Source organism: Hypanus sabinus, chromosome 4 (assembly GCF_030144855.1).
Source record: "Hypanus sabinus isolate sHypSab1 chromosome 4, sHypSab1.hap1, whole genome shotgun sequence".
Classification (NCBI taxonomy): domain Eukaryota; kingdom Metazoa; phylum Chordata; class Chondrichthyes; order Myliobatiformes; family Dasyatidae; genus Hypanus; species Hypanus sabinus.
In genome coordinates, this window is record NC_082709.1 from 122,815,654 (window position 1) to 122,838,914 (window position 23,261).

Genomic DNA, 23,261 nt, shown 5'->3' on the forward strand with positions numbered 1-23,261 from the left:
TGCCTATGAGAAGGGTGTGCTCTTGGATCGTTGGTGTGCAGCAGAAATGGTGGAAGAGGATTTTTGGCGTCTCAGGGAGTTAATTCTGATTGAGGAATTTAAAGGTTGTGTTTCGGATAAAATCCGGATGTATTTGAACGAGAAGCCGAATAAGTCCATATCCGAGTTTGCTAGGTTCGCAGATGAATATGCCCTAACCCACAAGACAAAGTTTTCCTCAAATAAAAGTTGCCAGAAAGACCGTGGGAATGGTAGAGAAAGCCCGCCATCTGAGGCAGAGATCCAGCTGGGAGCTAGTGGTAAAATTAAGGAGGAGGAAAGGCAAGACGGCAGGAGGGGTCCTGGCTTGACCTGTTTTAATTGTGGAAAGGTGGGTCATATTGCATCTAAGTGCCTTGCTCCGAGGAAGGAGATAGGAAAAGGGAGAGCAGCAGTCCCTACAGGATGTATTATGGTGATCAGTAAATTGATGAGAAAGCCCCAGGTAGACAGAATACGAAAGGGGCCTGCGAAATTTATTTTAGAAGGAACCGTGTCTGTGAAAGAGTGTGACACACCAGTTCCAGTGCGGGTCTGGAGAGACACGGTAGCTCAGCTGTACAGTATTCACAGTATGGTACTAGATTTTGGTCCTGAGATGGGAGAGGTAGCTTTGAGAGGCATAGGCAAAGGGACTGAAGCTGTGCCTTTGCATCGGATCATTATAAATTGTGAGCTGGTATCTGGACCAGTTGAAATCGGGGTGCGATCAGAATTCCCGAGAACTGACATAGACCCCCTTCTGGGTAACGATTTAGCTGGTGGTGACGTTTGGTCGGCCATGGAGCTGACGAGCCAGCCTGTAAGTGTTGAGGACCCGCCCCTAGATTCCAAGATCTATCCCGCATGCGCGACCACTCGCAGCATGTCGGAAAAGGCAGCTGAGACAGAGAGCAGTTTAAATCAGGCCAGTATCGATTTGGCCGAGACGTTTTTACCGACCCTGTACCATGAGGGGTTAGAGGGTGGTAAAATGGAGAATAGGGAGGTGAAAGAGAGTAAGGGAGAGGAGGTAGTCCTGCCCTTAGCCAGGAGGAAAATTATAGAGGCATGGAGTAAAAATGAGAAACAGATAAGGCTGTTAGAAGGTCCAGGGTTGGACATGGATGATCTGTCTGGCTTGATAGGACTGTTTGAAGAAGTTGAAAATTTTAAATGTGTTCCCAATAATGAAATGAGGGCAGTCCTAGATGAAAAGGATGCCATTACCTTGAAGAAGTCTGCTAGGTTGGCAGATGAGGTTGTTTTAGCCTGCAGGGTTGAGTTTACTCTGGAAGGAAGTTGCCCAGAGAGTAGCTGGGAGGATCAGGGGAACTTAGAATTTGAAAAGGGGACGGGTATTGAAAGCCTGGAAGAGGCAGATGTCCCACTTGAGTGTGTTCAAGATGTGGATGCACATGGTACTGAACTTAGTAATGGAACTCAGAAAAAGTCTGAGGTATTTGATTCAGTTGAAAAGGAATGCAGTCCTTGTGGGTCAGATGGACTTGGTTCAGTGAAGAAAGGGTTAACCTTGGTACTAGTGGGAAGTGAGAATTCCCAGTTGTTTGTGTTCGAAGGTGTGTTAAAAGTTAGTGAGGAGATAAGAGGTGGTGAGGTGAAGATTATTATTGAAGGAAAAGGGAAAAGTGTAGTTCCTAAATTGAATGAAGAAAATTTAAAGTCTGGATTAGTGTCAGAAGCAGTAACCAGGCTGAAGGGACAATGGTTTGTTAACACGGTGCCTGCAAATCAATTACAGGTTGATTTGGAAGGTAAAGGTGCCCCACACACTATTGTTATTCAAGAGTGTGCAGTGAAGAGGCAGAATTTGAAATGCTGTTTGGACAAAGAGGGATCGCTTGCAGATACTAAATTGAAAACTAATAGAATGAAGGGTCCTGAAGATAAAATTAATGACTTGCTTAAAAATAAAGAATTGTGTGGAAATTCAGAAGATGGGCTAAGTTTGGAAAACATTGTTGATAAAATAACTCCTATGAAAGGAGCATGCAAAAGCCTATTCCACACTGGTGCGCAAGCTAATCACGTGGGAGTTAACTGGAAAAGGGGTGAGGGTTGACGGGATGCCATTTTAAATAACAGAATCCGGTTTTAAGGGATTTGGACAAAGCATGTAACTAATAAAGACAACCCCATGGAAGATTGACTGTTAAGTTTAAAAGTAAAATAAAGATTAGTGTTTGCATAAACTTTTGTAGTATACACGTAAGCTAAGATCACAACTTTTTAGTTTTGTTTTGCTGAAGAAAAAGATAAAAAAAGGGTAGTTATTAAATTGGAGTCTGATGCTACAAGAATTTATTAAGGTACAAGATGTTAAGATATTAAAGGAAGTGACAATGTAATCGTTAACTGTTTAGATGCTGAATGGAATGTATAACTGTATTACTCTGTAGTGAAAAAAAACTCTTTTGTATTGTGTTAGATTCTGAAATCCTGTAAGACTCTGTATTAATTAATTTTTACCTGTGGTAAAAATATTAGAAGGAAGGGGGGTGTTACGAATGTGATGCAACTCTGATGGGTACAAAGTCACCCCCCCCCTTTTTGAGAATTGCAAGATCGCTATTATTTCGGGTCTGAGACCCAGGAAATGAGAGAGAGACATCCAGAGCACAGAAGGTCTGGAATGTGTCCTGACCTCAGCAAAATGGAACCACTGATAATGGCCATTGTCTCTTGGAGACGGAATTGTGTATTGAGTACTGTACTATTCATTGGAAGCCATCGGGGATGACCAGAGTGGTCTGGTTGAGGGATTGCATCATCCCAACCTGATTGACATCTGAGACCCCGTGAGTAAAGATAAAAGAGGGTCTGGAAAACAGCCCCTTTAGACGCACCAGGAGAAACGCTAGAAATCCCATGACAGCGTTTAATAGCGACAGCCCGTGAGGGCTCATGTGCGACATCTTGCCAGGGTAGCGGGCTCATCACGGAAGAACGGTTTAGCTAAAGGAGAGGCCACAAGTGAAAGGCCATGACAACGAGACTCCTGACGGATCAAAATCATAAAAGGAAAGCCGGCAAGTTTTTCTCCCAAACCTCTCTCTCTCTCTCCAACTATTGCAAACCCAGCGGTCCCCAAAGGCTGCAGCCTACATGAACTGAGTGAACTTTATATTTCCATCGGACAATACATTATCCCCTAGACAATGAAAGAGCTTATTTCTTAGTGATTATTATTATACCCGCACTTTTAGATTTAGTATTGACGACGTATATTATCTGTATATTTGCATTGATGTTATTTTTGTGTATTTTTACTAATAAATACTGTTAAAAATAGTATCATCAGACTTCAATGGACGTCTCCATCTTTGCTGGTAAGTGACCCAGTTACGGGGTTCGTTACACTCTTCACCTCACAGTCTACCTCTTGATCTTGCACCTCATTGTTTACCGGCACTGCACTTTTTCTATAGCTGTCAGATTTTTTTCTGCTTTCTGTAAACATGAGAGATTCTGCAGATGCTAGAAATCTTGAGGAAAGCAGACAAAGTGCCAACCAGCAAGACAGCATCCATGGACAGGAATAAAGAGTCTTTTTTTCGTGCCAAGACATGGCCTGGTGACTGATTTCAGCCTGATTCATTGACTGCTCATTCCTCTCCTCATGTGCTGACTGACCTGCAGACTTCCTCCAGCAGTGTGTTCCTCGTTCTGCATTGTTACTGTTTTCCCTTGCACTACCTGAAGGTGCTGTGCAATAACCTGACCTACTGTTTATTTAGTTTTATTGAGGTACAGCATGACAACAACCCCTGTCCCACCAGCCCAACAAGCCCATCCATGTGGCCAATCAGCCCACCAACCCCATGCCCCTGAAATGTGGGAGTTAACCAGAGCACCAAGAGGAATCCCACCTGGTTGGGATAACGCACAAACTCCCACAGAATCCAATGGGAACTGAATCTGTGTCACTGGCTCTGTAATAGAGCTATGCCAATTGCTACACTCCACTGCTGACCCTGTGTGAATGCAATACATGACAAGATTTTCACTGTTACAAAGTGTTATGTATCCCGTAACTGGATAACTTACCAGCAAAGATAGAGAGCTCTGTTGAAGTCTGATGGCACTATTTTTAAACGGTTTTATTTATAAAGGGGCACAAAAGTAAGGATAATACAAACATTCAGATAATGCACGTCGTCAATACTCAATCTAAAGCGCGGGTATAGTAATAATCATCATTAAGAAATGAGCTCTACTGTTGTCTAGGGGATAATATATTGTCCGTTGGAGATACAAAAATCACTCAGAAGTCTGCAGGCTTCAGCCTTTTGGGGAATCGCTAGGTTTCACGTGTTTTAGAGAGATCGGTGAGGAACGGAAAAAAGACTTGCCCGGGTCTTTATGAAGCTACTCCGTTGTATCAGGGGAGCGTTGTTTCCCTGTTGTTAGTTCAAAGTCCTTCTCAGTATTATCAGCCACCCGCTCCCCAGGCAAAGGAGTTACGGAGCGCACGTGGCTTTGAATGGCTTCCAGCTATTACGGGAGCACTGAGCGATGTTGTCCTTCTGGTGCGTCTCTGGGGTACTGCCTCCTGCAGTCCCCTTTTATCTTGACTTGCAGAGTTGTAGATGTCCATCAACGTAGGGTGATGTAATCCCCACCCCCACATTGCCCGAGGGTGTCCATATCCATGGTAGCTGTCACGTAGCAGGGACACGCACTTCACCCAGGTGTCTCTAAGAACAATGGCCAAAACTGTTGCATTGTCTCTCATTTCTTGGGTCCGAGACCCGAATTAATAGTGATCTTGCAATTCTCCGGAAGGAGGGGGCTGCTCCTGCCCCTTCGGCCCCTCAGAGCTGTGGTACATTCATAACACCTCCCCTCTTAAAAACGTTTTTTACCAGCGGTTAAAAACGGAGTTGTACAGAGTCTTACAGAATTTTTAATCTAACACAATACCCAAGCTTTTTCTTTTAACTACAGAGTACTACTGTTATACATTCAAGTCAGTATCTAAACAGTTAACGATTACAGTGTCCCTTTCTTTAATATCTTAACATCGCGTACCGTACTAAAGTCTTGTAGCATCAGACTTCAATTCAATAACCACCTATTTTTCTTCTTCTTCAGTAACAGAACTAAGGAGGTGTGTTCTCAGCTTAGGTGCATCTACAAAAGTTCATGCGAATACTAATAGTTTCGGTTGTTTTACTTAACCGGCAGGTCTCCAAAGGGGCTGTCTTTATTATTCACAGGCTTTGGCACAACCCCGTTCGACCTGCTTTGCTGTTTAACAATGGCATCACCATTAACCGTCGCCCCTTTTCCGGCAAGTCCCCCCGTGGGGAACTTGAGTACTTTGGCGTGGTGAACTCCCACCCGCCTTGTTCATCGGGGTTATTTTATCAACACCATGCCCCAAACTTAGACCATTTCCACCCAATTCTTTAATTTTACCCAGGTGGCTAGCCCTTTTGTCAGTACCCTTCAGGATATGGGTTTTTAATTCGAACTCTTGGTTCAAGTAGCATTTTGAATGCGGCCTCTTCATACCACATCCTGGCATAACAATAGAGTGGGGGGCCCCGCTATCTCCCGGCTCACTCTGTGAGCTATCTGCCAGGTTTAAGATTTCTTCCTTCGATTTTGGAACTACAGACTTTCCGTTTCCTTCAATAATAATCCTCAACCCCCCATTCTTAAATTCTGCGTTAACTTTGAACCCACCTTCGAATACAAACACCGGGGAACTCACACTTCCCACAGTTACCAAGGTTACCCCTTTTTCCACTGAACCAAGTCTATCTGACCCACAAGGACGGCCGCCCCGTTCCACTGAATCAGATACCTCAGACTTCTTCTGATCTCCGTTACCAGGTTCAGCACCACGTGCATCCCCATCTCGGACACACTCAAACAGGACATTGGCCTCTTCCAGGCTTTCAACACCCGTACCTTTTTCAAATTCTAACTCCCCCCGATCCTCCCAGTTACTCTCTGGGCAGCTCCCACCCGGGGAAGGCGCAACCCTGCGAGCTGAAACAACCTCCTCGGCCTTTTCAGCAGACTCCTTCGAGGCAAGGGTACCCTTTCCATCTAGGACTGCCCTCATCTCATTATCGGGAACACCTTTTAAACTCTCAACTTCTTCAAACAATTCTGCCAAACCAGACAGATCATCCATGTCCAACTCTGGACCTTTTAACAGCTTTATCTGTTTCTCATCTTTATTTCCTACCTCTAGGACCTTTCTCTTCACTAAGGGCAGATCTACCTCCTCTCCCTTACCCGCTCTCACTTTACTACTCTTCGTCTTACCACCCTCTAAACCCTCATGGCACAGGGTCAGCAAAGGCGTCTCGGCCAAATCAAAACTGGTCAGATTTAAACTGCTTTTGTTCTCAGCTGCCTCTCTCGACAGGCTGCGAGTGACCGCGCCTGCGAGATAGCCCTTGGACGCTAGGGGTGGGGCCACCACACTCGCCGTTCGGCAGGTCGGCAGCATTGCTGACCAAACCTTACCCCCTGCTAAATCGTTCCCAAGCAGGATGTCCACGTCACCTCTTGGAAATTCTGAGGGCACCCCTATTTCAACTGATCCATACACCAGCTCACAATCCATAATGACCTTATATAAGGACACCATTTCTATCCTTTTATTTATTCCTTATACCTTTACCATGCCCATTTTCCGACCAAATTCTTGTACCTTACTGCTGATCAACGACAGCTCAGCCCCCGTGTCTCTCCAGATTCGTATGGGAACTGGAGTGTCTCCCTCCGTCACAGACACGGTTCCGTGTGACAGACAACTCTCAGAGCCTTCTCGTACTCTGTCTACCCTCGGCTCTCTGGTCGATTTACTGATTACCATGGCACACCCGATAGGGACTGCAGCTTTCCCTCTTCCTATCTCTTTCCTCGGAGCAAAGCATCGAGATGCAATATGCCCTTTCTTTCCACAATTAAAACAGGTCAAACCCGGAAACCTCTGGCCGTCTTGCCTTTCCCCCTCAACCTTACCGCTAGCTCCCGGTGGGACCTCCGCCTCACTCGTCGGACTTTCTCGATCATTCCCACGGTCTCTCTGGGAACTTTTATTCGAGGAAGACTTTGTCTTGTGGGTTAGGACATATTCGTCTGCAAACCTAGCAAATTCTGAAATGGACTTATCCAGTTTCTCATTCAAATACATCCGGATCTCCTCTGGAACACAACTTTTAAATTCCTCAATCAAAAGTAACTCCCTGAGATGCCCATAATCCTTGTCCATCCTTTCCGCGGTGCACCAACGGTCCAAGAGCACCCCCTTCTCATGGGCTAGCTCGGTATACGTTTGATTCCACCCTTTCCTTAAATTTCTAAACTTTTGTCTATAGGCTTCAGGGACCAATTCGTAAGTCCGGAGAATGGCCTCCTTTACCTCAGCATAATTCTCCGCTTCTCCCTCCTCCAGGGACAACGCCGCATATGCTCGTTGGGCCTCCCCCTTTAACACACTTTGTAACAACGCCACCCACTGCTCTTTTGGCCACTTCTGATTTACTGCCACCTTTTCAAAAAGCAAGAAATAACTATCAACATCTGTCTCCTCGAACAGGGGTACCAATCTCAACCTACTAACATTAAACCGCTCCTCTCGGTCTAACCCTTGATCTCTTTGCTCGTTCCTCATCTTCTCCATCTCCCAGTCATGTTTCCTCTGTTTCTCTTTCTTGGCCCGTTCCTTCTCCTTCTCAACTGCTTCTAGCTCCTTTAGCTGAATTTCATGCTGTCTTTGCCTCTCAGTATGGTCCTGCTCCTTTTTCACCTCTAACCCCTTTAGTTGGAACTCATGGTCCCATGTCGCCTCTAACTCCTTTAGGTGGAACACCTGCTCCCTTTCTTTCTCTCTCTCAGCTGCTTCCAGCTCTTTTAACTTAATTTCATGTTCCAATCTTAATTTCTCCACCTCTAACTGAACCGTCTCACTTGATGGTACCTTTTCAGGGATATCTTCCAATACCTCAGCTTCAAACACATTCTTCCCAATGTAATACTGAGTTATGGCCCTTTGCACCTCCCGCTTTTTCATGGACGACCTCACTTCTGCGAGGTTCAACCCCTTCGCCAAATTTACAAGTCTGATTTGGTGGCTGCCTCTAGTTTTTCATAAATTCACCCACGTCCATCTTTGCTGGTTTCCCGTCTGGCTACTCGCGTAACCAGATTCAAGTTTTGGACTTACAAGCCCGATTCACTGGCCTCCCAATTTGGTGTCAAATCCCGAGTCGAGAAACCCAAGTTGTTACATATCCCATAACTGGATAACTTACCAGCAAAGATAGAGAGGTCCGTTGAAGTCTGATGGCACTAATTTCAAACGGTTTTATTTATAAAGGGGCACAAAAGTAAGGTTAATACAAACATTCAGATAATGCACGTCACCAATACTCAATCTAAAGCGCGGGTATAGTAATAAGCATCCTTAAGAAATAATCTCGACTGTTGTCTAGGGGATAATATATTGTCTGTTGGAGATATAAAAGTCACTCGGAAGTCTGCAGGCTTCAGCCTTTTGGGGAATCGCTGGGTTTCACGTGTTTTAGAGAGATTGGTGAGGAACGGAAAAAAGACTTGCCCGGGTCTTTATGAAACCACTCCGTTGAATCAGGGGAGCGTTGTTTCCCCGTTGTTAGTTCGAAGTCCTTCTCAGTATTATCAGCCACCCGCTCCCCAGGCAAAGGAGTTACGGAGCGCACGTGGCGTTGAGTGGCTTCCAACCACGGGAGCGCTGAGCGATGGAGTCCTTCTGGTGCGTCTCTGGGGTACTGCCTCCTGCAGTCCCCTTTTATCTTGACTTGCAGAGTTGTAGATGTCCATCAACGTAGGGTGATGCAATCCCTACCCCCACATTGCCCGAGGGTGTCCATATCCATGGTAGCTGTCACGTAGCGGGGACACGCACTTCACCCAGGTGTCTCTAAGAACAATGGCCAAAACTGTTGCATTGTCTCACATTTCCTGGGTCCGAGACCCGAATTAATAGTGATCTTGCGATTCTCCGGAAGGAGGGGGCTGCTCCCACCCCTTCGGCCCCTCAGAGCTGTGGTATATTCATAACACAAAGGAACATCATTTTATTCTAAACCAGTATCTTCTAATCCTAGGCTCGCCCATCATCTCCACTCTATCCAGGCCTTTCAATATTTGGTAAGCTTCAATGAGAGTCCCCAGTCCTTCTAAACTCTAGTGAGGACAGGCCCAGAGCCATCAAACACTCTTTATATGTTCAACCTTTCATCCCCAGAATCATTCTCATAGAAAAGATTTTTTTTTAAAGATTTAAATTCACAACCTCTCATTGTCCCAAAACGCTCCTAAGCTAATGTTGTACTTTTGAGATGAGGCCAGCCCAGAAACAGAGAAATGGAACACAGAGCCGATGTGCAACAAGTGCACGTGAATTGCATTGTGATAAGGACTGTACAGTATGTTTTGTTTTGGTAATGATGACTAATACTCCAGAGATATGTCCCCTGCTCCTTGTCAGAATATAAGATAGTGTAGGAGCACAGAAGAGTGTCACCCTGGTTGCTTGCGCTCCCATCTTAATATTAATAATAACATGATTTTGTTACAAATTATGTATTTCAAAGTGCTTTACAATGGATTTAAGTACAAACATGAAACTAAAATAAAAGATAAAAATGAACATGAAAATAAAAGACAAGATGATGTTAGCTCTAAGCAAGGATAAATAAATAGGTTTTGAGCTGCATTTAAAAGTGTCAGCTGAATTTGCATCCCTTATACTTTTCTATATGCTGAACACATCATGAGGAATGCTGGTCTAGGGGACTCAAATATTGGAATCAAAATTGTCAGATGAAATTTTAACAACCTCAGATATGCAGATGATACTACTCTAATGGTATTTTGGGCACATCATGAGAAGACAGGATTCCTTGGAGAAGACTCTCATGTTGCGTAACACAGAAGGTAAATGAAGGAGAGGACGACAGAGGTTATGATGGATAAATAATATTACTCAGACAATGTATATGACCTTGGGAGATCCTAGAGAGGCAGTTTCCAACAAGAAGGCTTGGTGTGCAGGAGTCCATGTATCACGAAGAGTTGGATTCAACTTAGTGACTGAACAACAACAAATAGTTTTAAGTATTGAGTTCCACAGTTTAGGAACACAGTTCACAAAAGCTGACCTGCCAATTATCTTTTGATGGAGATTGTTTAAATTTAAGAGACCAGCAGAAGAAGAGCTCAATCAGGATTACAAAACAAAAACAATTCTGTGATGTGCTCTGATCCCAGACCATTAAGAGCTTTAAAAACAAGTAAGAGAACTTTAAAATCAATTCTAAAAGATACAGAAAGCCAATGCCAAGCTGGTATGGGAATGATTTTGGTTAAAAGCCTAGCAGCAAGATACTGAATGAGTTGAAGTTTGTCCATAGATTGCTTTGGAATGACAGTCAGAATCTAGTCTAGTCTAGATGTAATAATCTAGTTTTTTTATATAAAGGCATGAATTCATTTTTCAGCATCATTATGTGACAGAAATGGATGTACCTCTGCAATATTTCTTAAGTGTAAAAATGCTGCTCTGGTCACTTTCCTTATGTGGGGATTTCAAATTCAAATCTGAATCCAGGATAGCATCCAGGCTTGTTATTTCTGATTTTACAAGGGTAGCCAAGTTCCCAAGTTTATCAAGAAGTTTATCTCTTTAGGCTTTGGGACCATCCAAAAGTATTTCAGTTTTATCTTCATTGTCCTTTAACTTGAGACAATAGACCGACATGATTGAACTGCTTCGCTGTGGTTCATGTTAAAACAAGAACCTTTCAGCACACTGAGATGTCTTAGATAGTTTAGTTAAAGAAATAGTGCAGAAGATAGTACAAAATTGAAAGCCTTTTACAAAGTGAAGGAACAAAGTGTTTGAGGCACACATGACCCAAATGAACAATCAACAATGGAAATGCCAGAAGTACTGAACAAGTACAATTTCTAAAATAGGAAGGAAGCAATGATTGTTTTGAGAATTTCTTAAATTTAAACAGTGGGGCTTTTTTTTTGCAAGGTCAATGAAGAGACAATATGACGGAATTGCTTAAATTTATGACTAGATTGGGTATGTCGGACCAGGGTGTAGATTGGTTAGTTTCCTTATAGTTTAACTTCCCTTGCTTGTATTCTTATATAATCGCTTATTCTGTACTTACTACATGTCATTGCTCAGTGAATTGTTTAGTTATTACAGGACAGTTGCATCCATATTTTTCTAGAAGATTAGTTCTTGTAGCAGGTATCACGTCACTTGAATCTGGCTATTTTATAGGCTAATTATTATTGGAATTTTTCTGAGTATGATTCAACCAAGACTGCTTTTGTCTTTACATTGTTCTCTTGGCTCCTCTCTCTCTCTCACTCTCTCTCTCTCTCTCTCTCTCTCTCTCTCTCTCCTCTCTCTCTCTCTCTCTCTCTCTCTCTCTCTCTCTCTCTCTCTCTCTCTCTCTCGCTCTCTCTTTCTTTCTTTCTTCTTTGATTTTGTACTAAATAAAACAGTCATAAGCAATAAGTTTCATGCTTCATTTTTGACTTCTGAAGGACCTTTGGATCATAAAAGCATCAGGATCCAACAGGTACAACCAAAAGAAGTTAACAGTTTCCAGTAGTTTTGTAATATAAGTAGAACATACAGATACAAGATTAATATTATAGGAGATTTGGAGCAGAAGTTCTTGCAGCTTCACAAAGATGTTTGCATCATCTTTAGTCATAGATCCTGCTCCGAAAGACTGCAGGGGAGCTAATGTTGGACTGTTACTTAAGGAGGACAACAAAGACAAGTCAGAAGTCTACATGTAGTGATCTTGACATCAGAGGTATGCAAGTTACTGGAGGGGATTATGAGAGACAGGGAGGTGGACTTAATCTATATGGATTTTAGGAAGTCCTTTGACAAAGTCCTGCATGAAAGGCTAGTCTGGAAGATTTAATAGAGTAGGAGGCAGAGAGTGATGGTTACAGGATCTTTTTCAGACTGGAGGCCTGTGACTTGAGCTCATTCTTGTTCATCACATATAAACACTTTAGATGAAAATGTACAATACATGGTTAATAAGCCTTCAAATGAAGCTAAAATAAATGGTATTGTAGACACCGAAAAAGGTTGTCAAAACTTACAGGGAGATTTTTATCAGTCACAGTAGGTAAGTGGGCAGAGCAATGGTTAATGGTGGCCAATTCAGATAAGTGTGAGGCATTGCATTTTGGAAAATCAAACCATGGTAGGATATTCACAGTTAACGGCAGGGCCCCAGGGTGTGTAGTGTAACAGATGGAAATAGAAGTACAAGGGCATGGAGCCCTGAAAGAGGAATCACAGCTAGACAGGGTGGTGATGAAAGCTTTTGGCATGCTGGTCTTTATCAGTTGGGGCAATGAGTTAGGAGTTGGGACATTATTGCAAGTTGTACAAGACCTTGGTGAGACTGTACCTGGAGTAGTGTGTACAGTTTTGGTTACCCTTCATTGGAAAGACGTCACTAATTTGGAAAGTGTGCTAAGAGGATTCATGAGAATGTTGCTAGGACTCGAGGGCCTGAGTTATAGGGCGAGGTCTGGCAGACTCGGATCTCATTCCTTGGAGCTCAGGAGAATGCAGGGTAACCTTCTATAGGTGTTAAAATTAGGAGCAGCATAGATAAGGTGATTGCATGCAGTGATTTTCCCAGAGAAAGGGAGTCAGAAACTAAAAGGCAAAGGTTTAAGGTGAGAGAGAAAAGATTTAAAGGGATCCTGAGGTCACTCAGAGGATTGTGCATACATGGAACGAGTTGTCTTAGGAAGTGGTTGAGACTGTTAAACTACCAATATTTAACAAACACTGGACAGGTACACACATAGGGAAGGTTTAGACTTTAAACTTCAGAGGGTTGTGAACCAAATGCAGGCAAATAGAATTAGCTTGAATGGGCATCCCAGTTGCCATGAACAAGTTGAGTTCCATGCTGTAAAACTCTATAACGTTATGACTAATACTACGGATGATAAGTGAGCCAGACTTGCTTCAGCTGGAGCATGGTTAGTGTGTAGGATCAACAGGAAGAGCAAGGTTGTAGACAATCTGGCTGAACCTGATTGTGTAGGGAGGTTCCGAGAATCAGTAGCATGTGTCCTAAATCAGGTTGGGGAAGGTAAACTGAGATCATAGTGCAACATGTACAAACTTATTCTGCCAGTCAATTACTGTCAGACAGCAAAAAGGGCTGTCCCATCACTAAGCCACCCTTTCTCTGCCCAGTTTGAAAGGTTTATTTTTTGTTAGTTACAAATGCATTGAGAATCAGTGTCCTGCCATTCACTCAGATGGGCTAGCATTGTGCTATTGACATCAGAGGCAAAATGGAACGAACCAACTGATAACTCAGTAGTTCCTACTAACTCGAAACAGTGCTGATTGAAGTTGAACTGAACAAGCGCATATTTTCTGCCTGTAGCCATGATAATAAGTTCTGAATCGGAGGAGTGAGGAGAACCTTCATTAGGAATCTGTAGAGTGAAACACAAAGAGGTGCATCCTCCAATCTGTGCATGAATAGAGATGGTCAAAGTGTTATTGTTCCTACTGCAGGGGAGATTCTGGGTCCTATAACTGACAATTTGGAATGATAAGAAATTTACAATGCAAGGAGGTCAGTAGCACTTGATAACAAATCTACTCACTCTAACCTCAGTTTCCACCATGAAGTCAATAGTCCTGCAGGTCTCCCCTTTCTAGTACATAACGAACTATATTGTTGTGAAGGGAGTTTCTGCTGGCTTCACCCATTCAGGTCCTGAATTCCTGATCCCTCCATCATCTGGATGAAAAGAAAATCCTCACCTCGTACCCAATCCTTCACTTAATTTAAAATTCTCCCTTCTATTTTTTGGCAACTCATGTGCACCCTATTTATTTAGGCCCTGGATAATTTTAAAAAGCTCAATCAAATCTTCACCTGGCCACATCTGTTCCAAAAATAACCAGTCTCAGCTTGGAACCTCACCTTTCCCAAAACGTGACCAGTCCTATCACAAAAACACAGAAAGCAGCAGCAGGAGTAGGCCAGCAGCTGCCTCAAGCCTGTCCAGCCAAGAAGATTTCTTCCAAGAAAACACCTTTGACCACAAGTTCATCAGGCAATGGTTGGCACAGTACATACTGCAGACTCTGCACGACAGGGAGTACATACCTGAGCAAACTGCCTAAATCATGTCATCGCTGGAACCCACCAACAAGCACAAAGACTTCAATGGTTGGCAGTGAGAGGTGCCACGTGGTCAGATTCCTCCATATCATCCCTAATGCATGCTGCCCTCAAGACAGCTGTGGTAGGGAAGGGACAGTCACCGGCCTCTTTGCAGATTGTGGATTTGCTAAGACAGTGTGGAGGAAGGTTCTAGGTCCTCGTCTCAGTTCATTCCCAGCAGCTGCACAACACACAACTCCAATCTACAAGCTGTTCCCAGAGTCACAGAGAGACACCAAATGCTGCTACAAGATCACCAGCTCAGTGAAAGACACACTTTGGTCTGCTCAAAACTCGTTGAGCTCCCAGCACAGTGGCACGTCTGTGAAGGAATCACGTTGCCGAGCATAGTCCAGCTGCAAGGTTATAGGCTCTTTCCACTATTGCACATGGAGGGGTTGAGTCTGTGATGAAACTCCTCAAACAATTAGGGCGTGTTTCACTCTTGGGACCCACGGGAATGTCCAGGACATGGTAGTTCTTTAAAGATTAAGCTAACAGCACTGAATATTAATGACCTCGAATGTAAAAGTTTCGCACTGTTTCTATTGTTTAGTTTTTTTTATTATGAATAAAGTCAATTTTTAAATTTAAAAAATCAATATGATCATGGCAGGTCTATACCAGCCTCAGCTCCTACTCTGTGCCAATTTGCCATTCCTGTAGCTCCTCAATTTTTCCAATATTTATCTGTTTCCACTTTAAGTATATCTAATGATCTAGTTTTGGATTCCAGAGTTTCCACTACTCTTTGAGAGGATTTAATTAACCATCCTCTTATTTTGTATCTACGTCCCCTTGTATGTGATTCTCCTCCTACTAAATCTACTCTGTTAGCCACCTTAAGATCTTATTTGTTTAAGTAAGGTCACCCCTCATTTCTCTAAACTCCAAGATATATAAAGCCAAGCTGTCCAGCCTCTGTTGATAAGACAATGTGCTCATCCCAGGAATAAGCATCATAAATCTCCTTCAAACTCCCTACAATGCGACTTTTTCTTAAACAAAGGGCAGAGTAGTATCAGAGGCAGCTGAACACCCTATGCAATTTTTACAAAGCCTTGCTATTCTTAAACTCCAGTCCTCTCACAAAAAATGCCAACATGCCATTTTTAACTACTTGTTAGACGTACCTGCTAACTTTTTGTGATTCATGCATTGGAACACCTAGATCCCTCTGAACTTCACTCACTTGCAGTCTCTCTCCATTTCGATAATAATCCACCTCTTGATTCCTCTAACCTCCCACTTTCCCACATGAAACTTCATCTGCTGGGTCTTCTTAAGGTGTAATCTAATCGGTGCAGTAAACATATCTCTGTGAAAATTTCTTCTCAAGTATTGTATTGCTTGGTTAACAATGGAAATCATTCCATGTATCTTATTGAACGTTTATGTTAGCTTGAGGGAATACACTTCAATGTCCATATCATCCTCCACTGGTGCTTCAATTTCCTTGCACTTATTTGTGTTTTCTTACTTACAGCACACGCCAAGGTACCTGCCTGGTATTTCTTTAGTTGAATTAGCGTTTGACTAAATCCAATGCAGTCAACATGAACTAGGTCAAACTTCAGCTGCCAATCTTGGGTCACCTAAGAGACATGGCAAATGAGTTTTGGACCAACAACATTAATCCTCTGCATCCAAACCTGGTGTGGGTCAACATCAGAATCAGGTTGAATATCACCGGTATATGTCATGAAATTTGTTAACTTTATGGCAGCAGTACTATGAAATACATGATAAATAAAATATAGAGGGGAAAAAACTGAGTTACATTAAGTATATGTATGTCTATTAAATTGTTAAGTTAAAATAAGTAGTGCAAAAAACAAATAAAAAAGTAGTGAGGTAGTGTTTATGGGTTCAATGTCCATTTCGGAATTGAATAGCAGAGGGGAAGAAGCTGTTCCTGAATTGCTGAGTGTGTGCCTCCTTCCTGATGGTAACAACGAGAAGAGGGCATGTCCTGGGTGATTGTAAAAACTAAGTTTACAAGTTTCTGCAACTTACCTCAATCTTGCGCAGTAGCCCCACATGCGTTTTCACACCCCCACCCCCACATACCAGCAGTGAAGAATGCTCTGCATGGTACTCTTGTAGAAGTTTTAGAATGTTTTAGTTGACACCAACTCTCTTCAAACTTCTAATAAAATACAGCCTCTGTTTTGCCTTCTTTGTAGCTACATCAATATGTTGTGTCCAAGTTAGGTCCTCAGAGATCTTGACAGCCAGGAACTTGAAAGTGCTCACTCTCTTCACTTCTCATCCCTCATATGCTTTCTGAAGTCCACAATCAGCTCTCTAGTCTTGCTGACATTGAGTACAAGGTTGTTTCTGCGATGTACCCTCAACTAACTGGTACATCTTGCTTTGTACACCCTATCGTCACCATCAGAAATTCTGCCAATGACGGTTGTATCATCAGCAAATTTATAGATGCTTTTTAAGCTATGCCTAGCACATAGTCATGGGTGTAGAGAGAGTAGAGCAGTGGGCTAAGCACACATCCCAGTGTTAATTGTCAGTGAGGAGGAGATGTTATTTCCAATCGGCACAGGTTCTGGTCTACTGCTTAGGAAGTTAAGGATCCATTTGCAGAGGGAGGTGCAGAGGCCAAAGTTTTGGAGCTTTTCAATCAGGACTGTAGGAATGATGGTGTTAAATGCTGAGCTATAGTCAATAAACAGCATCCTGACGTAGGGTATTTGGATTGTCCAGGTGATCCAAGGCTGTGTGGAGAGCCACTGGGATCATGTTTGCTGTAGGCCTATTGTACAACAGGCAAACTGTAGCAGGTCCAGGTCCTTCCTGAAACAGCTGGTGATTCTAGCCATGACCAACCTCTCAAAGTATTTCATCACCGTTGATGTGAGGGCTACTGGACAATAGCAGCATGGAAATACAAAGGGCAGTGATTTCAGTCAAACGTATCTGGCCCCAGTGCTTTCAGGCCCATGGTGTGATTCAGTATACACATCATAAAACTGGGTTCAGCAAAGTGCTGCTTCTGCAACAGAGCTATGTTTCTGACAAGGATTTGTGACATTCGTAAAGCTGAATGCTACTTGTGTGGCTTGCATTGTTCGGTTTGATTGCAAATGAATTGGGACTCATTGAAGCAGCACTGATTATATTTACAAACTACTTCTGATAGCTCCAGATCATTCAGCATTAAAAATATTTGAATTATTCAGTTAATTGAAGTTTAATTCTTAAAAAATTGAACAACTAGATAATTTTAATTAAGCAATTTGGAATTACAGATGGAATACTGGTTGGCATTATTGATCTGTGTTCCTCACAGCTGCCGAGCGGTCTGGCATAACTGATTTGCATGTATGCCAAAACCGTAGTTTTACTTATGGATTTTTTTTTGGATTCCAGACCTAACCAAATCCCCTCTACCACCACTCTCCTTCATCTAGCGGAATTAGTCCTTACTCTCAATAATTTCTCCTTTGGCTCCTCCCACTTCCTCCAAACCAAGGGTGTAGCCATGGGCACCCGTATGGGTCCCAGTTATGCCTGCCTTTTTGTTGGCTTTGTGGAACAGTCCATGTTCCAAGGCTATACCTGTATCCATCCCCCTCTTTTCCTTCGCTACTTCGACGACTGCATTGGCGCTGCCTCTTGCACGCATGCTGAGCTCGTCGACTTCATTAACTTTGCCTCCAACTTTCACCCTGCCCTCAAATTTACCTGGTCCATTTCCGACACCTCCCTTCCCTTTCTTGATCTTTTCGTCTCCATCTCTGGAGATGGCCTATCTACTGATATCTACTATAAGCCTACAGACTCTCACAGCTACCTGGACTATTCCTGTTCCCACCGTGTCTCTTGCAAAAATGCTATTCCCTTCTCACAATTCCTCCATCTCTGCCGCATCTACTCTCAGGATGAGGCTTTTCATTCCAGAACGAAGGAGATGTCTTCCTTTTTTAAACAAAGGGGCTTCCCTTCGTCCACCATCAACTCTGCTCTCAAGTGCATCTCTCCCATTTCCCGCACATCTGCCCTCACCCCATCCACCCGCCACTCGGGATAGGGTTTCCCTTGTCCTCACCTACCACCCCACCAGCCTCCAGGTCCAACATATAATTCTCTGTAACTTCCGCCACCTTCAACAGGATCCCACTACCATTTTTCCCTCCGCCCCTCTTTCCGCTTTTCACAGGGATCGCTCCCTATGCAACTCCCTTGTCCACTCGTCCCCTCCATCCCTTCCCACCAATCTCCCTCCTGGCACTTATCCTTGTAAGCGGAACAAGTGCTACACCTGCCCTTACACTTTCTCCTTCATCACCATTCAGGGCCCCAGACAGTCCTCCCAGGTGAGGTGACACTTCACCTGTGAGTCGGCTGGTGTGGTATACTGTGTCCGGTGCTCCTGGTGTGGCCTTTTATATATTGGTGAGACCCAACGCAGACTGGGAGACCGTTTCGCTGAACACCTACGCTCAGTCCACCAGAAAAAGCAGGATCTCCCAGTGGCCACACATTTTAATTCCATGTCCCATTCCCATTCTGATATGTCTATCCATGGCCTCCTCTATTGTCAAAATGAATCCAAACTCAGGTTGGAGGAACAACACCTTATATACTGGCTGGGTAGCTTCCAACCTGATGGCATGAACATTGACTTCTCTAACTTCTGGTAATGCCCCTCCTCCCCTTCTTACCCCATCCCTGACATATTTGGTTGTTTGCCTGTTCTCCATCTCCCTCTGGTGCTCCCCCTCCCCCTTTCTTTCTCCTGAGGCCTCCTGTCCCATGATCCTTTCCCTTCTCCAGCTCTGTATCACTTTCGCCAATCACCTTTCCAGCTCTTAGCTTCATTCCACCCCCTCTGGTCTTCTCCTATCATTTCGCATTTCCCCCTCCCCCCACTACTTTCAAATCTCTTACTATCTTTCCTTTCAGTTAGTCCTGATGAAGGGTCTCGGCCCGAAATGTCGACAGCGCTTCTCCCTATAGATGCTGCCTGGCCTGCTGTGTTCCACCAGCATTTTGTGTGTGTTGTTGTTTGAATTTCCAGCATCTGCAGATTTCCTCATGTTTTACTTATGTTACTGATTTTGACCATTCAGCATGAAATCTGCCAGATCAGAACGGGAACACTTCCCTTGAACTTTGGAAGCAGCAGTTATTGCAGTGAATTGCAGAGTGATTATAGCGTAGAAAGAGGCTATACACCCATCAAGTCCATACTAGCTCTATGGAAGAGCAACCGAGCTCGTTCCACCACCTTTCCTTCTCTTGCCCACCAAGTTCCTTCCTTTCTAATATTTATCCAACTCCCCTTTGAATACAATAGCGTCCCCTGCTCAGCCAAACTTCCCAGATCCTGACTACCTATGGTGTAAAAATAAATATCTTTGCATCACATTGGTTCCTGGTAACCTATTGTCTCTCTCAACACTCCCAACCCCCCCTCCTCCCACCTGCCTACACTATGGCCCCTAGTTCATTACCCCTTTACCAGTCGAAGCAATTTTCTGTTATTGACTCAGTCTGTACGCTTTATGATTTTAAATACGCCTACCAGATCGTTTTACAACCTCCTTATACTCAAGAATTACCACTGATTTTCCTGACTCTCCATATAGCCAAAGGCTCCCATCCCCAGTATAATTTTGGTAAATTTTTTCCTGCACCATCTCCAAAACTTCCACATTTTCTTTAAAGTGTGGCAGCAAAAACTGGGCACAACATTTGTGATGTAGATGGACCAGTGTTTTATTTTAAATAGTTCATCATGACTTACTTGATCTTGTACTTGGTGTCTCTATTTGTAATTGCTTTTGCGACTCAACCTGCCACTTTCAATAAACTCTTTACCTATACCCATTGATGACCCTGTTTAAGTAGCATTTCCAGGATTGTGCTCTGAGTTTATATTGCCCATTTTCATTTCTCCTCCCAACATAAAATACCTAATCTTCCATAAAAGTACATTTTATCTGACTATATCCATGAAATCTCACCATTGTTCACTATACTGACAGATTTTATGTGATCTATGGATTTGGGCATTATTATGCCCAATACATCCAAGCCCAAATAATTAGTTAACATTAAGAAAAGAAATACTTATTGTAGCAAACTTTCAGGAACTACACTGTACACCCCATTCTTGTCTGGAAAGGGCTATTTCAATCCTACTATGGGTTCCTGTCCCAAAGCAAACTTTCCATCCTTGCAGTTCCATTACCTTTTATTCTATACATTCAGGCTTGGAGACAAGTTTATTATATACTACTTTGTCTTTTGAAAATCCATACATACATGTTCAATCACAATTTCATCATTTTTAGTGTAGCTGACCTTTCTATTTCTTCCTCTTTGCCAATTCTTAGCTCAGCACTGAATTTCAACTGCACCCTCTTTTATTAACATTCCAACAATACCTTCTTCCTTGAGTAAGACTTGTGTAGTAGAATATTCATTTGAGATCTCAGCTCTACTGTCTACCTCCAGAAGTAAATTTTCCTCGTTGCACCATCTCTATTGCAATTCTTTTTCTGTTTACAGGCCTTTAGAATGTTTTAAGTTCCATTTTATACTTGCTTTCAGTCTTCCCTCATTCCCTCTCTTCAGTCTTTATTTCCTTTTTTACCTCACTTTGAACCCTCTATAATTGGACTGGTTCTCACTTCTACTAAACCGGGTTTTTATTTCCTGCTCGGTTTTGCTGGCTTGGGGTTTTGGTCATCCATTAAGCACTAGCTTGTGTCTCCATCCTTCTTCTCACAACATCACAACAGCTTTAAAATATGTAAAGTAAGTCTGAACGATAAACACGAGACAATATCATTGAATATTTGTTGATTCTAGTTTCCTGTGATTAACTGTGGATAGCAGACGGACTGCCATGGCCATGGAGTGATACTGTGTCATCAAGCTTTGCCTACGATTGGGCAGAGCTATGATGGCACTAGACAACGACTTCTTTGAGCTCATCTGTGGTAACAGCTTAATTTCTACCTTTCGTGTCTCTCTTTTTCCTTTTCAAGGTGGATGGGGTTTTGTTGAAGACCCTGACCTACAGCTAGACTCTTTACGGTTCTTTACGGCGATGGGACCCTCTCCCAGGGCTCACCGACAGGCCGACTTTCGATATCCCAAGGACATGGCCTAGGAGTCAAACGTACCTTCAGGGTTCCAAGACTTAGCAGCCCTGTGGATGAGCCAATTCTATGTCATTGCCACTGGATGAAGCATCACAGGAGAAAAAGGAGTATCGGGAACAGTGGATCAGTTGTCAGAGGGCTCTGTACTTAGCAGACTTTTCTCTCTCTCTCGTTGCTGCAGGAGAGTTTGTTGCTAATTCTGGAGTCGGAGAAGTCAGAAATAAATGCGACGAGGCATTGTAAATCAGAGAGTGTTTTATTTTGGCTTGTTAGTCTCCTTCTCACTGTGTAACACTTGTGTGACACCTTTGTTCTTTTATTAGGGAGAGAGATCCTGTGGAATGTCGAATTGTTGGGTGAACGATTAGTTTTTGTTGTACTGCAGGTAATGGTCTCTCCCAGGGGTTTTGCTATTGCTTGTTTGGTGGGTGAAGGGTGCTGGTGCTTTTTTACTGAATTAAGTTGGGGGGGCAGTGAAGGTTTCTGTTTTACTGCTGCTTGTGCATGGGGGGTGAGTAGAGGGCTTTGGGGTTTTGCATCTTTACTGTCACTCATTCTTTGGGGATCTCTTCTGTTTCTGTGGATGTCTGCAAAGAACAAAAATTTCAGGTTGTATGTTGTATACATTCTCCGCTATTAAATGAAACTATTGAACTATTTATTCAACTGCTGAAACCCTCATCTTTTCCTTTGTTGTCTTATGACTTCAATGTTCTCTTGAACAGCCTCCCACCTTCTGACCTCCATAAGCTTGAATTCATCCAAAGCCCAGACAGACCCAGGCTGTTCTTCAAATTATCCACCTTCTCAATGATCCCTAGCAGCTCCCGGTCTAGTTGTGAAACCTTTCTCTGTTTTCAAATCCCTCTTTTGAAATTTAGCCAAAATACGTTTTGTGGTTCAAATTTAAAGTCAACTTGAGGTTAAATCATGTAAAATCAGAAGTTCCTGATAATTAACTTTTCAAATTGCATGGTAATACATTTAACAATCTCATTGTTGAATTTAGATTTGATTTAGCTACAAAAAACTTCTGTGTTAAAAATCAAATTAAATTATCGTCCATGTTTTTAAATACCTTCATGGTTTTACTATTCCCTTATCTCATTAACTTTAGTCCAGCAACTCTGTCCTTTGCACTCCTCTAATTCCAGCCTGTTGCTCCTCGTAAGTTTAATCATTCAACTCTTTCAGCAGCTTTAACCCTGATCTCTGAAAATTCTGCCCTGAAGCTCTCTGCCCTGGTAATTTAATTACACAATGTTTTTTATTTCAGTACAACATGATTGGAAAGCACAATTCAGTTGGAGTGAAATATGGTAATGTCCCTTTCCAAGCGGTTTAAAATTGGCACAGAAATTCAACTGGGCACTTGCCAGCATTAGTCACAATTTTCACATCAGGCATACACAATGTGAAGTTAACTCCGATGAAGTACTCACTTTGGCATGATGCATGGTTTGTCAGATTAATGTAAATCCCATACAGTACATATCTTCTATCCTTAAGGTATTCTCTCTCCAGCTCCTGTAGCTCCCTGTTTCTTCTCACTGGCACTCAGTGATACCACACACAGACTGCATACTCCCAGTCTCTGATGGCCCAGATCCTCCAATTATGAAGGAAGGAGAACTCAAACATTAGCATTGGCCTGTTGCCACTATCAATAAATCAGTGATCTTCTCAGAGTATGCAGCCAGTCAGTTAGTTCAGTTCTCCAAACTCTTTCGAAAGCAGTTTGTTCTTCTATCTCATCTATGGCATTGGAGGTGAGCGAGAGAAAGTTTGTCAAGCCAGAAGTTTAAATAATTCTAGTTCAGAA

The 23,261-nt window shown here is 43.0% G+C and overlaps 1 protein-coding gene across 1 annotated transcript in view; it reads right to left on the reverse strand.

Moving 5' to 3' along the window:
* The window catches only part of LOC132393166 (male-specific lethal 3 homolog), a 68,827-nt gene extending 45,787 nt beyond the window's left edge, over positions 1–23,040 (reverse strand). The window contains exon 1 of the mRNA XM_059968063.1: positions 22,882–23,040. Coding sequence (XP_059824046.1) covers positions 22,882–22,896 — 15 coding nt within the window. The 5' untranslated portion in view covers positions 22,897–23,040. The remainder of the gene's footprint in view (positions 1–22,881) is intronic.
* Positions 23,041–23,261: the final 221 nt, after the last annotated feature.